General features: G+C 39.4%; 1 protein-coding gene across 6 annotated transcripts in view; it reads left to right on the forward strand.

Annotated features, from left to right (window-relative positions):
• The window catches only part of SEMA5A (semaphorin 5A), a 332,344-nt gene that overhangs the window by 110,643 nt on the left and 204,414 nt on the right, over window positions 1-17,287 (forward strand). For all 6 annotated transcript variants that reach the window (XM_040548220.1, XM_040548219.1, XM_040548221.1 and 3 more), the window contains exon 4: window positions 13,105-13,204. In XM_040548220.1, the coding sequence (XP_040404154.1) occupies window positions 13,105-13,204 (100 nt within the window). The remainder of the gene's footprint in view (window positions 1-13,104; window positions 13,205-17,287) is intronic.

Here is a 17,287-nt window from a genome sequence, read left to right on the forward strand (position 1 = left end):
CTGGTCTTGAACACTTCCAGGGATGGGGCATCCACAGCTTCTCTGGGCAACCTGTGCCAGTACCTCATCACCCTCTGAGTAAATAATTTCCTCTTAACAGCTAATCTAAACCTACCCTCTTTTAGTAAAACCATTCCCCCTCATGCTATCACTATCTGTCTGTGTAAAAAGTCACTCTCCATCTTTTTTGTAAGCCTCCCTTAGGTACTGAAAGGCTGCAGTGAGATTTCTCTGGAGCCTTCTCTTCATGCTGAACAGCCCCAGCTGTCTCTCCCTTTCTTCACAGGAGAGATGCTCCATCCCCTTGATCAACCTCGTGGCCCTCCTCTGGACCCACCCTAATAGGTCCATGTCCTTCTTGTACTGGGGGCCCCAGAAAGATGAGGAGTACTGGATATAACACTTAAGTGGGGCCTCACGAGGGCAGAGCATAGGGGGACAACCACCTCCCTCAACCTGCTGGACTCTGCCCAGGATCTGGGCTGTAAGTGCGCACTGCTGGCTCGTGTTGAGCCTTTCATCCCCAAGTCCTCTTCAGTGACTGCTCTCAGTGCAGAGAGGGCTACTCTCAATGAGTGAGATCCTACTGTCTGGGATTGCCCTGACCTGGGTGTAGAACCTTGCGCTTGGACTTGCTGAACCTCATTAGGTTCACGTAGGCCCACTTCTCAAGCTTGTCCAGGTCTCTTTGGATGGCATCCCATCCTTCTGTTATATCAACTCCACCACTCAGCTTGGTGTCATCTGCAAACTTGCTGAGGGTGCTCTCGATCCCATTGGCTGTGTCACTGAAAAAGATATTAAACAGAACTAGTCCCTAGCTGGACCCCTGAGGGACACCACTCATCAACAAGCCTCCACCTGGACATAGGCCCATCGACCGCAACTCTCTGGCTGCAATCATCCACTCAATTTCTTATCCACAAAACAGTCCACACTTCAAATCTGTACTTTTCCAATTTAGAGAGAAATGTGTTGTGTGGGACTACATCAAAGGCCTTAGAGAAGTCCAGGTAGATGACAACGGTCAGTGTTCCCTGATTGACTGATGCAGTCACTCCATCATAGAAGACCATCAGACTGGTGGCATGATTTGCCCTTGAAGCCATGCTGGCTGTCTCGGGTCACCTCCTTGTCCTGCATGTGCCTTGACATTGCTTCCAGTAGGATCTGTTCCATGATCATCCCAGGCACAGATGCAAGGCTCACTGGTCTGTAGTTCCCCAAGTCTCTCTTTCTACCCTTTTTAAAGATGGGAGTGATGTTTCCATTTTTCCAGTCACTAGAGATTTTGTATGACTGCCATGACTTTTCAGCTATGATGGGGAGTGGCTTGGCATCTACATCAACTGCATCAGCCAGTTGCCTCAGGACCTGGCTACTTTATGGGACCTCTCAAACTTTGAGGCCCCTGCTGCCCTTACTGCTTGTCACCAAATGTAGCCTTATGTTAGCTATTGCAGCAGCTGCAAGATCTGAGGAAACCCTGGCCTGACTTGGAACTTGCCTGCAGCTCTTCTATTACCAGGAATCCTAGTGGAATGGAGGGAAAACATTTTAAACATTTTTTCTTTTTTGTATTTTCTTCCTCCTAGGGAAAGGGGGGGGGGGGGGGGGGGGGAAGGAGCAAAATTACTCTACATACCTAATTTCTTAAATAAACTTTCAGACATACTCTATGTTTATTTGACAGAACATGTGGAAGAAGGAAAACAGTCAGTTCTTCAAAGTGATCTTTTTTTCACGTGCTTTTTCTTACCTCACTTCGGTGGTACTGTTCTCTTGCTATTGACAGGATCGTAGGATGCTGAATAGGGACTGATTTTGTTTGCCTGGCTGAACATGGTAGATATTCATTTGTTATATGGCAATTTGTCATATTCAAGTGAGACCATACTTTGACTTGTCATAAGCTTGTCTTGCCACTAATAGCGCTCACTTCAGGTTTTGTTATGATGGACAAAGGTTTTGTTTCTTCTGGACAAAGAAGCAGTTCTTCTCTACCATTTCTGAGGATTATAAGATCAATTCACAACTAGCTCTATAGTACAGTGATTGAGGTACTTAATAATAATGGCAGATACCTTTATAATTTGACAGTGCCCTTTAGCATTTTTTTTATTGTCATTATTGTTTTTAACAAAGAGTATTCCTATTCTGTATTCTGTGGGCTTTGTCTTGCTGGTCACATTTTTTTTGGCTTGAGGACTTTTTCGTTTTTGCTGCTGTTGTAGAAGGGGTGGGGTGTGTGTTCCAGTTTGAAGTCCTAGCTCCAAGGTCTTACCAAGATTATCGGGCTTTGTCCCCTTTGCCCTTCATGTTACAATATATCTTGTTTTGTTGCTCTTTGGTTCTTTTTTTCTTTTTTTTTTTTTCTCTGCATAAAGTATTTTCAGACTTGAAAACGCTTTAAGAACTGTGGTCTTGGGCAGACTTGATAGAATCAAGAAACTCTATTATGTTATAGCAATGTAATTAAAGAAGTTTGGTGCTGTAGCATGCCACCATAAGTGTGTCATTGCAGGACCTTCAGTCCTAGAAATAGTTTTGCTAATTGAAACAGGTGTTTTCCAGAAAAGTAATATGGCATTATAGTAACCATCTACTGGCTTTTGGCTTTATACTTCTCTTCCCTACAGTAAATAAATAAATAAGAATTGATCTTTTTTTTTTTGTGTGTGTGTGTGTATGTGAGAAACTCCCCATCAAGGCCAAATACTGTTTTCCCACAGTCATACAACTTGATATCCTCCAAAATAAATTCTACGACCAAAAGCCAAAGCCAGCTTTTAATTGTTAAAATGTGGAAGTTTGATCCCCTCTGAAGAAAGGGCATGACCAAGCATGTTTGATGTTGCATGCGTTCAATCCCTCTGCATCACTCGTGGGAAAGCAGGCAGTGGCGGGCACCAGTGCTGGTAACTGGAAGGAGGAGATGCACTCACTGGGAAGTGTGTGGACTCCATGCTGGTTGAAGCGTGAAGTTACTGGTTCATGTCTGCCTGGAGTGCCAACTAGCAGAACCGCCTCAGTGATGAATAAATCTCTCACTTATATGGGGAAGGACAGATGCAGCAAGTAGAATTTCCACGTGTCAATACACAGCAGAGTTATGTGGCATGGTTTTCACAGCTCAGAAAATATTCCTTATTTTGGTAATTTGCTCATCTCCACCTACACTGCTGAATGAGTCCCTACACTGAAGTGTGGATCAGCCTACCTGCAGGGTGGTTGACAGTGTAAAGTGGGCAAAAGTGTCTCCCTTGGTTCATCCTCCTTCATTCACTGATGTGTTTTTTTTTTTTCTCTCTCCTGAGAACCCTACAGAGGTTTCTCACGCCCTTCCCACCATTTTTTTATTTCAGATCTCTTGCTTTGATTAGCTTTCTGTACTCTCTCCTCCTGATTTTCTGCTCTTATGTGTTTCAGGCTTAGACTCTCTCTCATTTTTAGGCTTTGGATTGAGACATGATGATAAGACTTGATAATACCACTGCTGTCTACATTAGATTTCTTACAACTTTTTTTTTTTTTCTAGGCCATCTTAAGCTAGCAGCTGTTGCAAACAGGATATTAAAACAGAAGGAACTTAAGTCCAGTGCAGGATAATAATGCTTGTGCGTTTCACTGAGGCATTCTCTCCTGCTTTGTCTTCTCCTGCATTTGTTCTCTTTTCCCCAAGTGTGTTCCCGTCATTCTAGCCTTTCCCTCTGTACCCTCTAAATCCTCCATAAAATAGTTTCCATACCTATGCTGTCCCCCAGGCTTCCCTCTCTTTTACACACATGAACTTAGTCCTACTGTTTTCTCACTATGCTGTTGTTGGTCCAGAAAATTTCCTGAAAATTTTCTGAAACTTTGCATCAGCACTTTTAATTAACACTGTACTTTGTTTTTATGCTGTATATCTTCTTGTGACTCCTTACCTGAACGTTATTCCATTTCTGCTTGAATCTACCTCTAATCTGATGACAGGCTTCTGGTCAGCTTTAGTCTTACATCTGTTGCTTTTTAAAGTACAGTTTGTACGTGATTTATTTTCCTGGCCTGGATACCACATCCTTTGCTTGAGTATGTGTTTGTGTTTACAGATAAGACTCTTGGTTGAAGTGATACAACCCATAAACCATTCTAACACACACAGTCTACTATAGTAAATTGGCTTTAGTAGCTTCCAGTGATCCCTCAGATTTCTTTGATACCTATCAAAGCTTCTCTCTTAAATACATGTTAAGCATTTTACTGTTGTGCAGAAGAACTCATCTTAGCTGTGAACTGAAGTGGAGGTGACTCCTTAGTTGCCCTTAAAAACATGGCAGCTAACACCGGTCTTATGGTTCTGCTGATGTCCTTTTCTGGAAATTCTTTTCACTGTCTTTGTTTTCTCTAACACTGCCCCAAGCTCCTCTCTGTTATGCAGCCAGGTGCATACACAATTCAAGAAGAGGAGTGGTTGCTGTATCTGCTTCTGACAGCTTCACAAAATGGAAAAAGTTTAATGATTATGGTGAGAACAGCAGTTTCCCAAGAGCTGAGATAGCAAAGAATCTAAACAGTGAGAGGGTAGATTGCAATCCCTACTGTGTTTCTACAGCAATGGGCTTGAGTTTATCTCAAGGTGATGTCATTCAGGCTGATACTTATGAATATTTCATTGCAAAATATTGAGAACAGATGTGTGCAATGACGAAACAATTAGAATGACAGTTGAATGCAATCTGCAAGTAGGCAAACATAAGTTGGTATTGTATTTAAATGCACCATGGAGAAAAACACAGAACTGAGCCCCCAGACCCTAAATGCTTCAGTATTGACTCTTCCCATCTCTTTTTTCCTTAATTTTTGTTTCTTGATGGTAGTTTGCAGCATGATATTTTTCATGGTTCCTACTTTGGACAGTTAGTAAAGATTGGTAGGCTTTTTGCTTTAAAGTGGATTAGGGTTTGAAAATCCTTATTTCAGTTTATGGCTTATGCAACAGTCTGTAAGTCACTTTACATTTGTTGTTCAAAAAAAGGTGCTGAAGATCAAGCAACAGAAAGTTTTTAAGCACAGTTCTTGGCAACTCAAACGGTTTTGAAGCATACCTAGTTATTATTTTTAAATACAATGCTATCCTCAGATGACTGATACTCTGTGATTTAAGAACATTATAACATCAGGTGCTCTATGTTTAAGTCAAGGGTTTGTTTTCTTAGAAGTGGGAAGAGTATGGTTAATGATATCTCGGCCAGCTGGCTAGCATAACTTTGCAAAGTAGGTTCTATTGTTCTTCTCTCCTCTAGTTTTATACTATTTCTGTGTAAGAGAGAGAAAAAAATGAAAAAGTCTCTTAGCTGGATATCATGTCTGATACCTCGTCACTGTGTAATTTCTGTAGAACTCTCAAGTGATCCTAAGCATATAAAACCTGTGCTTGTAGCACTGAAACTGCTTTCATCTAGGTGGGAGTTCAATCTTTTTTCTCTTATACCTTGCATTTGTATGCAATATGTGTGTTTGAACAATGAAACATAAACAATTTAAACCCCTTGTTCAGAAAAATAAGAAATAAGTAGTCATTGCGGCAGATGTTACTGTCTCTTCCCTGAGGGCACAGACAGTCAGAACCCAAATTCCCTTTAATTATCCCAGTAAAAGACATATGCATGCACATAAGAATGCAGAAGTATGTGCTTCTAGCTGGGGAAGTTTTGACTGGGCAAAGAAGACAGGAATGTGGGCTCAGTTTTAGACCTTGAGACTTTGGAGGTTAAAGCAGATTGTAAAAGCAGGTCAAGGAACCAGGGAAGGGCAATTGCTGTGACTGCATCTCCCTTGCCTTGAGAACTGTAAGCTGACTGCTGAGGCTGTGACTTTGTGACTAATGAGAGCACCAATGAAAAATGTGAGGAGCTGGGTAGAAGTGGGTAAATTTACAGCAAGTTTAAGAAAGAAGTTCAAGTTCATTCTTCTGTGATAGTTTTAAGTCAAGAGGTATACTTTAAGTATGCTTTGTTTTCTGTTTTCCCCAATAAAAATAAATAAACTGTGTATAGCCCTGCTTTGTTATCTCCAAAATTGTCATGAGGCTGGTAATAGTTTTTTTAAAAAGCAGAGACCCAATAAGCAACTGGTGAACTTTCTGGATAATGTCAAGGGATTTATAGTCTTAGGATTTGTTTTTATACAGATGATTTAAAGTGGAGAGGGGTTTGGGGAGCTGGCAGATCTTCTAGATAAGGCCAGAGCTGCATATTTATTTCTTGATTTCTGAAGTTGTCTTTGGAAGGAAAGGCAAACTTCAGGATGGTGTTAGGTTGTGATGGATAGTAGGAGTACGACAGCTGCTTTGCTCTTGGTCTAGAGAGACCTCCAGAATAGTGGGTCTCGAAAGAAAGCCATAGTTTTGAGGTTGGCTTTGTCTTTTTGTTTTTGTGGATTTGTGTGTGGTTTTTTTTTTTTAATTTTTTTTTTATTCCATATTAGCAAAGATGAGCTCTGAACTGCAGATGGAGATCTGACACATTTTCATGTTTCCAAAGGGGTACCAAATGTAGTATGGTAAAACTTAAAAGAGGAATCTTTTAGTCTGTGGTTGCTGATTTAATCTTGGCAAAACAGTAACTCCCATCTTTTTTTTTGTGAAGGATTTGATTGTATTAGTTAATCTTGTCTGTACAGTTGTTTGTTTTTTTCCTTGGAGGGCAGAAATTATGGTTTATTTTCTTGTTTCTTCTTGGATCCCTGTTTTAGAAACTTCATAGTTCTTTTACTATTTAATCACCTAATCAATGTATTTATATTTTTCAATGTATTATCAACATTAAAGTATCCTTAATTTTTATAATAATTATTTAAATCTTCAATTTGATTAGCACGTTTTGTTTACCTACTATTGGTACATTCCCCCCCCCCCCCAAGTTATGATGTCTGCATATGTCTGGAATTACAGGTTTTGGAAAAGCAGCCTATAACAAGGAGTCTTTCTCTGCTTTGCAGTAGGCTGCTATCTTCCAAGTATTCAGCTTCTATCATAGGCTTTATGGAAGAATGGCATGGGTGGATGTTTGTGCTTAGATTTTAAGATGAGTATAATTAGAATATTGCTTTTTACTTCTAACTCTTAGAATGAGCCTTTTCTGTAAGAGAAATGGGAAATATTTGCTGTGCTTACTATATTTGTTAGATGAGTATTTTATGATTTTTTATTGTCTTGCATTACTCTCAAAAAAAAAAAAGAAAAAGATACTTTTGACGTTTTCATTTTGATTTCATTTTGAATGCATCCAACAGGAACATTTCCGTCAAGAAAAAGCTCATTCTGGCATGTTTTGCAACAGTGCTAGACCAGTATAGATAGAGAAAGAATTTGGTCCGAAGTAAGTAAAAATATGTGAAGAATGACTTAAAGTTAGTAAATGCAAACATTTAAAGGATGACTTTACAAATATTTAAATAGTATCCTGTAATTGTATGGGTTTAAACACAATATAAGTGTTTACTATGTATAGTTTAAATGCTATGCACCAGAAGTAGAGTGAATTAGTTGTGATGGAGCTTCAGGTCACTGCAGCTTGAGGAGTGCGCAAGGCAGTTTGCTCGGGTCTAGCATAGGTTTCTCAGCACTACAATGACACACAGACAAGCCTTGATGCATGATCTAGAAGTCTGTTCACAGCTGTGTTTTCAGAAGCTTATCTGAGAAACAAACACCTGTATATGATATACTTGTGTAGACGTAGCCAGTTTCTTCCAGCAATTTAATTTAAAAAAAATACAAAAAATAAAAACCTTAGAGCTGAAAATTACTTAAAACAGCAAGTCATTGTACATGAGTGCTGAGTAATGTACCTTGAATAAATCCTGGAAAAGTAAGTTATGTTGTTGACACATTAAGCCTCATCCCCTTTTGGATAAGTAGGGATGAACTGTGATTTGTTTTGGATGAAGTGCAGCTGTTCTTTGGCTGAATTGTTTTGATGGAGTTCTCTGTTCTGTTGGCACCTGTGGAATAGTATTTGCACATATTTCCTTTCTTCACTGGAGTCGTGGCACTTTTTCTTCTTTCATGTGCAGTGAGTCGATAACTTACAGGCAAGGGTTTGTTTAATTCATTTCTGTGAGGGGAGAATACACTGAAAGAGCTGGGAAAGAGCATTGATTGGAAATGTAAGAAAATATGTATAAACAGAAGTGACTTGTGAAAGATGCAACAAGCTCCAGCATGCCATTATTTCTTCTCTCTCTCTCTCTTTTTCTCTCTTTTTTTTTTTTTTTTTTTAAGACAGAGAAATACTTGTTTTCATGATGTTGTTTTGAGTGAATTTGTTATTCGTGGAAATAGATCATAATGGGAAGCTTAAAATGAGGACTTAACAATCACACTGAAATTGACACCGATGATACACAGAAATTCCGTAAGAGTATCCCGTTTTTCTCAGTCCTCACTTTAAAATAGCTAGGTATGATGGAGTCCAGAAATGTCACAGCAAAGAGTTCACCTGTGCACCTAACTTGATCCTTAAAGAGTGAAGTGCCGCAAATAAATCCCAGAACAGGGCATGCTGATGAGTGAGCAGGTGGATTGCCTCTTGCCAGCTGCAGAGGCTCACTTGATGGATTCTCCTGGGGTTAACGAGGCAGTGTGGCACATCAGAGCAGAGGCTTCTGACTTGTCTCACTCCCTTTCAAGAGGATGGTAATATAACATGAGTATCACAGGAAGGGAAGATCTAAGCTAGGCTAAAATCATTATACAACTTCAGGAAGATAGGGATTATCCTATCATCCTTAGATTAGACACGTTTAATTAGAATAACTTCAGCATGCAGTAGTATATTACATTTTTCTATGATAAGATTAGCGATTTTGTTGTACCGATGCCACCCAGAGACTTCTGTTAATATTGCAAATCTGCTGGTTTTCAGCAGTATTATTATTAATTTCAAGTTTCTTCAAGAAGGTGGTTCTGCATATGTTTAACTTTTTGCTCTTTATTTACACAAAAGGACACCATTGCATGAGGTACCATATACGTACACTGTAAACACTACTGATTTTTAAAAATATCTTTTAATTTGCTAATGAAATTGGTACATTTTTAGTCTCATCTCTTGATTTCATTAGTTACCATTAAAGATCACTTCTGAATTCAGTTCTAAACAAGCCATTCTCTTCCTTGTTAGTCATTTGTCAATTTATTTGGCTGTTTACTGTAAGTCGTCTTTGAAGGGCTGAATAATGAAACCTAGGTTGGAGAGAACTTGACTGTTTATTTGTGGAGAACTGCAGAGCTCAGCAGCCCTTGGCTAGTCCCCAACAATGTACTCCAGACAAACCAGGGCCTGTTGGGCAGACAATATTTTTAAAGCAAAAATGAGACAGATTTCTGGACTTTCATTATTTGTATGAGTATCTAATGCTGTCATGTCCAGCCTTGGTTGTTACCCTCCTTTGTCTATAAAGTTCTTTAGGAGCCTCCTTTGACCTTTCCTACAAGCTGAGGGGACTTCAGTGTGTTTGCTGTGCCATGGGTGTATGAGCCATGGCAAACTTTGCTTCCTAAGCTATTATAAAAAGAACCAAACTCCAGAAGACCCTGAAAAACCCACAGTGATTCACAGCATGTCAAGAGATTTTGAGAAAACTACAGCTCTCTCTGACTCTTTTGATACCAATCTTTTAACTCCTTGGGAAAATATCCATTTTCTTTCAGGAATGCATTTAAGACCTGAAGATTTCAGTCCTATATTAGTGGGATGTACTGGCTAATGATAGAAACATATTACGGTAGTACTGAAAGGACCCACCATGTGTTGGAGACCTGTTGTTGTCATGATTGTATGTAAACAACATATACACTTATGCATGCACAGCTTTAAGCCTGAGAACAGTATCAGTGGGAATGTAAATGTATGTACTTGGCTTCAAAGGTGAGGGGGAAAAAACGGGTTGAAGGTGTGTCTGAATAATTGTTTTCAGTATCAGGAGTGAGAACAGAGACTTCACTGAAGGGCTAGTTGTTTTACTCTGTTGCACCTGTGGTGAAGGTAGGGGAAAAGGAGGGAATGCCAGGAGTCAGAGAGAACTGTGAAATGGAGGGGTTGCTGCAGCTTGTCACCAGTATCAGCAAGCAGTACAGCGAGGTTGTGTGTCAGCAGGCAGCTTAATTAAATTACGCCTTTATTTATCATGTTGTAGTATACAAAATATATAGCTGTGTTATTTTGTAAAGCATGTCATGTTGCATCAATGTGATAAGCGTTAATAAATAGAAATTATTATTATTATTACTTTACCATGAGTTTTTAGTTCTAAGAAAAATATTTTATAGACCTTTAATAGCTTCTTACGCATTTCTGACTCTAAGGAGATAATTCATAACAGAATGGAAAGGCCTACATCTTTTCAGCTAGATTTTGATGTTTAGATGATGTTATATCTAATTTTTCAACTAAATCAACAGAATAAACTTTCTGTATTGTAACTCAAAGCAGAATTTTACCAAGAAGCTTTTATTTTAACAGTTGTGTTTTGTTTGATTGTCTTTGTTGTTTTTGTTTGCTAGTTTTCCCATACAGAAATATCACAAAGTTGAAGTTTTATTCCATAAAGGCTTGTTCCTGTGAGATACATGATGGCACTCTGGCACACGACACAATTTCAGAGCATTTGCTGCGAAGAATGGCTCTTGCTGCCATTTGCTCTTCCTGATCTTATTCACTCAAGCAAGAATGATGTTGAATGCAACAGAGAAAGGATAAAATAATTTATTGTTTGGAGTGACAGAGGGGAATCAGATTTCAGATAGATTTCTTAACAAGTCCTCATTCTCTTGTCAGTTTTTCCTGGGCTTGCCTTGCCCCACCAGGCCTCTGCCCCCTTGCTCCAAACCTGGAAATGGTCTCGACCACTTCTTTGCTGTACCTTGAAGCTTTATTTTGTCACGCTGAGACAGCAGAGCTAGTGGAAAAGAATTGCTTCCTTGAATCTCAGTCTCCCTGGTAGACTTCTGGCATGAACACATATCCTGGGTTGTCTTTCCAGCCCCTAGTGCATCCTCTGCTCTCTGGCTTGGTTGGACTCAAAGCCTGGGTTCTAGCTTCTGCCTTTTGTGCAGCTTTAAAGTCCTGAATGAGAGTGAGATTCTTAAAGACTTATATCTCTATTTCCTTATCTTCATGTCCTACCTGATTTCTCAACTTTTTTTTTTTTTAAATTTGCAATTGATTATTTGATATGACAGGTGTTACTGAACCGTTGAGGTTGTAAAATCAAGTACACAAATATTAGGAAATGTCTATGTCAGACTTTCCTGTGTAGCCTTATATGTATAAATATAAATAGATAAATATATATAAGGCCATATAGGCATATAGTGTGTGTGTATAAGTGTAAATATATATATATTTTTTCTCTTACTGAATCCTGCTAGGTTCTATGCACAGCATGTGTAGCAGTAGCTGGTGGCAGCTGTAACCATAGTTATTTAACATGTGTCCCCATCCCCTCTCCTGCCCTGTTTTGAGAACCTATCCAGCACAGATGGAAACAACAGTGAATTTAGCTACAAATTCTGCAGAACGTGTACAAACTGGCATTACAGTCCTGTAATTGCCCAGATGCATACAGGCTGTCATTAAAAATGCTGAAGTTAGTTTTCTGACACCCAAGTGATTCTACTGCATGGTTCCATCTGTTTTTTCCAAATATATGATGCTACTGCTTCTGCACAGTACATTTAATGTTGCTCTGCAATGGCTGAAAACATTTGGACACAGATTAACATTTTTCTTTGGGGCCCTCTCCGTAGGAATAGATGACCTACTTGTGCTAGAAACTTTAATATTTAAATTAAGAACAAATCATCCTGAAACAGGCACCAGACATGGATTATTTCAACCCAAACATTTTCAAAAGTGAATATATGCATGTGAGCAAAGGGAGTTTATAAAGGGAGTTGACAACCTAAGCCATAGCTGGGGATACTGGTTCCAAAAATGACGCTGTCATGGCATTCTCAGTGGTTGGTGTTGACTCTGTGTCTCAAGTGGGCATGACCAGGTGTTCACCTTTGGTATTTTTTTATTGTCTTTTTCAGATATGTAGTCCTTAAGTCAATAGTTCCACAGCCCGTTGTGTTATACATACATAGACCTATTTATCTTTTGCATATGTTCCAGACAACAGATTTACAGCAAACATTTAGAATAAAATAAAATAAAAGTGCTTTGATATCCTGAGAATTGGGGGAAAGATTCTTGAGGAAAAGGCTTCTTTGCAACTTCACTTCCTTTAAAGAACCATTAGTATAATTACTGAAATTTTAGGAAATCAATGTGTTTGTGTAACAGTAAGTAAATGAATCTTGCTCTGTTCCCAGAAAAATGTTTGTGGTGATAGAACCACACTATTGTTGCGGGTGTAAAAATAGTAGTAATACAAATATATAATGAGCTGGCATGCAGTTATTTATGAGTGCTTGACTTTGAAACTAGAAATAGATTCATATTCTGAATAAAAGTAAAGCTTGTTGCTGAATTTCAGCAGCTTATCCACTTGTCTGTTCTGTGCTTTATGTAGCGCTACATTGGTCTGAGAAAGATAGGTTAAAAAAAATGTTCATTTGAATTTCAAGCATGTTCCCTCTTACCTCCCTCATGTCTCAACCTCTTTATTGTGAAAATGATGAAAGTTCAAATTTGCTCATTTTCCTCATTGCTTTCCACTTCGTCGGACCTTCATTAAAGAAGAAAACAAAAAATGCTAGTCCTCATCTGCTTCTGATGCATGGAAAATTAATCTGACTTCATTTGTGTATCTACCGGTTTATTGTAATTGTACTGTGTTGTATGCTTTACCTAAGGAGGAAAAACATCTGGCTTATAAATCAGAACACAATTAGAAAACTTCATTCAAACATTTATTGGGTGACTGCCCAACCTGTTTTACAGGTCTATAGTGAAGATTATGTGGTATGGTAGTAATAATGCCTATCTTTCCTTAGAGGACCATACTAAGAAAACTTGCAGCCCCACAGTATCTGCAAATGTAATGCTGACTACCTGATGTATTACAACTGCGACATTTACAGTAACATTTATTTCTTCTTCGTTGTTTTAGAAATTGCCCCTTGGTTACATGTGTTCAGAGCAGAAGATGCTGTAGACTTCTCACAGCTAACATTTGACCCGGGACAAAAGGAGCTTATTGCTGGAGCAAGGTGAGAAATATCTTTTCTTTCCATGTTGCATCAGATTGGATTTTGTTCTTTCAAAAGTAATATCGAGTCAAATTCTAACATCAGATTGCTCTCATGACTTCCCTGCTTTCCACACCCACTCACCTGAAGTGTGTGTGTGTTTATTTCTCTTATTCCTGACCAGAGTTGGAAGATGGACTACCTGGTATCAAGGAATGCACAGTAGCTTGTACTTCTCTCATTTTAAAGAGGAATGTCCTGGAGTACTCTCAAACTTTAGATGCATACAGTAGAACAAGGGAGATGCTTTATGACACTGTGACAGAAGTTAGTATAGCATAAAGTTTGTAATGATCCCAACTTTGGCTATACAATACTGCTGTTCTTGCCTGGGTGATTCTAATAATTATTCATTGCAGTTACGAACTGTTAAAGTCTGCAGAATTAGTGGTGAAGTCAGTGATAATCATTTCCTCACAGTAAGACAGTACTTTGCAAGCTGTGATAAATAGTGACACTGTCTTTGGTGTCAACAGTGAAGCAGCGTCAGTCATTAAACACCAGTTTTTCCTCCCTTAGCATATGAAGTATAGTGAAATGTTTTGGTTGGCAAAGATTTAATCCAACTAACTTATTATTTAAATCTTCCTTTTGAATATATTTTACTGTCTAAAATTTACAAAATTCCAGTGACTTCATATTTGTGATACATTTAACATTAGAGTATATTTCTGTTTCCCAATTTGTTTCTTAGTTGAAATTGAGGTTGATTGTATGGAATCGTAAGATGCACTGCAGAAAATTTTTGCCCCTGTAAGGGGGAAACATTTCTGTTTATGTAGTAGATACTTACGTCTGGCACACCTGAAATGGGATTTACTGTGTGCTCATGTTGATTTGCTATTCCGTAAGCTGCCAAATGAAATGAGGCATAATGCTGTATGAAGACAGCCAGTGTAAGTCAGAGCAGTCTGAGCCTCTCCACAGTCACATGAAGTTGCATCTTGGATCAGTGCACACTGTATATATGGATCTCAATAACCTATGAAAAAAAAACACTTTTTTTTTCCCCCTCTGTTGTCCATACTGTTCATGTAGCTTCTGAATCTCAGGGAAGAATACCTTCTCTAGAATTTGTGCTTTCAATGAAGTCTGTTGAATCATTATGGGATAAGCTGCAAATGATTTTCTTGAATAGTCAGTGACTATGAAAGAATACCACTTGCCAATTCTGCCTTTTGCAAAAGGCTCAATGCAGTAGGAGCAACAGGATTCATTTGGTTTCTCTGCAAGTTACTACAACATCACAGCTTCATATCTCTTATTGTGGCTAAAATTGCATAAATAAAAATAATATTACTAAAGGCACAACAGAAATCTTTGTTTTCTGCAGCCCAGTGAAGATGGCTATTACGTGTTCATTAATTTGTTAGATTTTTCTGTTCCTTACTTAATATTATGTATTTCTATTCTGAATGTTGAGCTTTTCCACAGTGTTGTTGTTGTTGTTCTTTTTTTTTTTTCTGCACTTACCTTCAGGTTTCCCTAACTGTTCATATTATTGCTATTAGTATCTTCTTTTCAATACATTTTTTTTTCCTTAAAGCATTGTGCCAGACTATTTGGTGAAAGGCGTTGTATGTCTTGGGGTCTTAGATTCAGTAGATGGGGAACCAGTTGCTGTGGTGCTCTAGTCCCCCAAACTGCAAGCGTTGGTCTTGCATCTTTTACATGGAGTCTGCCTGATCATGGAGAATGAATCCACTCATGTGAAATGTGGTGTAGACTTTTCAGCTCATTTTCGGGAGTGATGTTTGCAGCCTTTTGACGGGTGTCAGGAACATGTGAACTTTTGCAAGTTTTGAGAAGAGAGGAAATGAACTTTTGAGTGACGGTGTGTGTCGAGTTATCAGTTCCTTGTGTTTTTCTTTAAAACATTGCTCGTAGATATGCTTCACACAAAGTCATCTGAACAGAGCATAAATATTACTGTATTTGTACTATGGCCTGTGGATTAAATTTTAGTTAAAGTTTCTTGCACATCTGCTTCACAGGTTTCACATTTCCTAAGACTGGTGAGAGGAATTCCTTTTCTGTCCTAAGCCATAAATGTGCTCTCATAAAACATAGTGAGGAGAATGCACTGTTAATTCCTCATCCCCTGTGGAATATCTTTTGATATGCAATCACTTCTCTTGGACTATTCCTACAAATGAGAGAGAGAGAGAGAATCACAGAATCATTCAGATTGGAAAAGACGTCTAAGATCACCTAGTCCCACCTTTAACCTCGTACTGACAAGGCCACCACTAAACCATGCTACTAAGTTCTAAATCTACACGTTTCTTGAAGATCTCCAGGGATAGTGACTCAACCATTTCCCTGGGTAGTCTATTCCAATGCTACGCACCCCTTTCAGTAAAGAAATTTCTCCTAATATCTAATCTAAACCTCCCCTGGTACAACTTGGAGGCCAAGAAGATCCCAATCCCCAACTTGCTACAACCTTCTTTAAAGCAATTGTAAAGTACAGTAAGGTCTCCCTGAGCTTTCTTTTCTCCAAGCTAAACAATCATAGAATCATGGAATCCCAGCTCCCTCAGCTGCCACTCATAGGTCTTGTTTTCTAGACCCTTCACCAGCTTTGTTGCCCTTCTTTGGAGATGCTCCAGCATCTCAATGTCCTTCTTGTAGTGAGGGGCCCAAAACTGAACACAGTATTCAAGGGTGTGGCCTCACCAGAGCAGAGTACAGGGGGACAATAACTTCCCTTGTCCTGCTGTCCACACTGTTTCTGATACAAGCCAGGATGCTGTTGGCCTCCTTCACCACCTGAGCACACTGCTGGCTCATTCAGATGGCTATCAACCAATACTGCCAGGTCCCTTTCCACCAGGCAGCTTTGCAGCCACTCTTCCCCCAGCCTGTAACATTGCATGGGGTTTTTGCGCCCCAAGTGCAGGACCCAGCACTTAGCCTTGTTGAACGTCATAAAGTTGGCCTCATCCCTTCGGCCCAGCCTATCCAGATCCCTCTGCAGAGACCTCCTGTGCTCGGTCAGATCAACACTCGTGCCCAACTTGATGTCGTCTGCAAACTTACTGAGGGTGCACTCAATGCCCTTGTCCAGATCATTGACAAAGATATTGAAGAGAACTGGCCTCAGTACTGAGCCCTGGGGGACACCACTTGTGACGGGCCTCCAGCTGTATTTAACTCCATTCACATTGGCTCTTTGTTCCTGACCACCCATCCAGGCCTTGAGTAGCCAGCTTCTTCTGGAGAATGCCGTGGGAAATGGTGTCAAAAGCCTTACTGAATTCTAGGTAGACCACGTCCACAGCCTTTCCCTCATCCACTGAGGGCATCTCCTTGTTGTAGAAGGAGATCAGGTTCGTCAGGCAGGACCTGCCTCTGGTAAACCTATGCTGACTGGACCTGCTCACCTGGTTGTCCTGTAAGTGCTGCATGGTGGTACTCAAGAATAATCTGCTGCATGAGCTTCCCTGACACTGAGGTCAGACTGACAGGCCTGTAGTTCCTTGGGTCCTCCTTCTGGCTCTTCTTGTAGACGGGCATCATTTTTGTTAGCCTCCAGTTCAGTGGGACCTCCCCTGGTAGCCAGGACTGCTGATAAAAAAAAAATGTTTATATATATATATACATAATCTTCTTATGTTCTTGTACTAGCACATTTCATTACTGAAAAAACAATAGCTATGTCACATGTGATTTCACTAAGATCTGAACAGTTAAAAGTTCCTTTTTCAGTTGTGAAATTGATAATTCATAGTCTTCTAACATGTTTTTTCCCTTGTGTAGTCAGTCATTCAGTAGCAATGTGACACATGGCAAAGCTACAAATAAACTTGTATTAATGTATTACTTGGTTTACACTGTCAAGAGAAATACACCCATTATGATTTACTTCTCAAGCATCGAAACAAAACTGGGAGGTGATGCCTGTACCTCTAGACTTCTGCTTTAGTTAAGGTGGTGTTCTTCAAAAATGATTTTCATAGCCCAGAGCTGTGCTCTGGCTCATCTTAAGTTTATAATTACATTTTCTTGCCATAGTGGAGTTCAGTGAACTTTTTGCCAAAA

Source organism: Cygnus olor, chromosome 2 (genome assembly GCF_009769625.2).
Source record: "Cygnus olor isolate bCygOlo1 chromosome 2, bCygOlo1.pri.v2, whole genome shotgun sequence".
Classification (NCBI taxonomy): Eukaryota; Metazoa; Chordata; class Aves; order Anseriformes; family Anatidae; genus Cygnus; species Cygnus olor.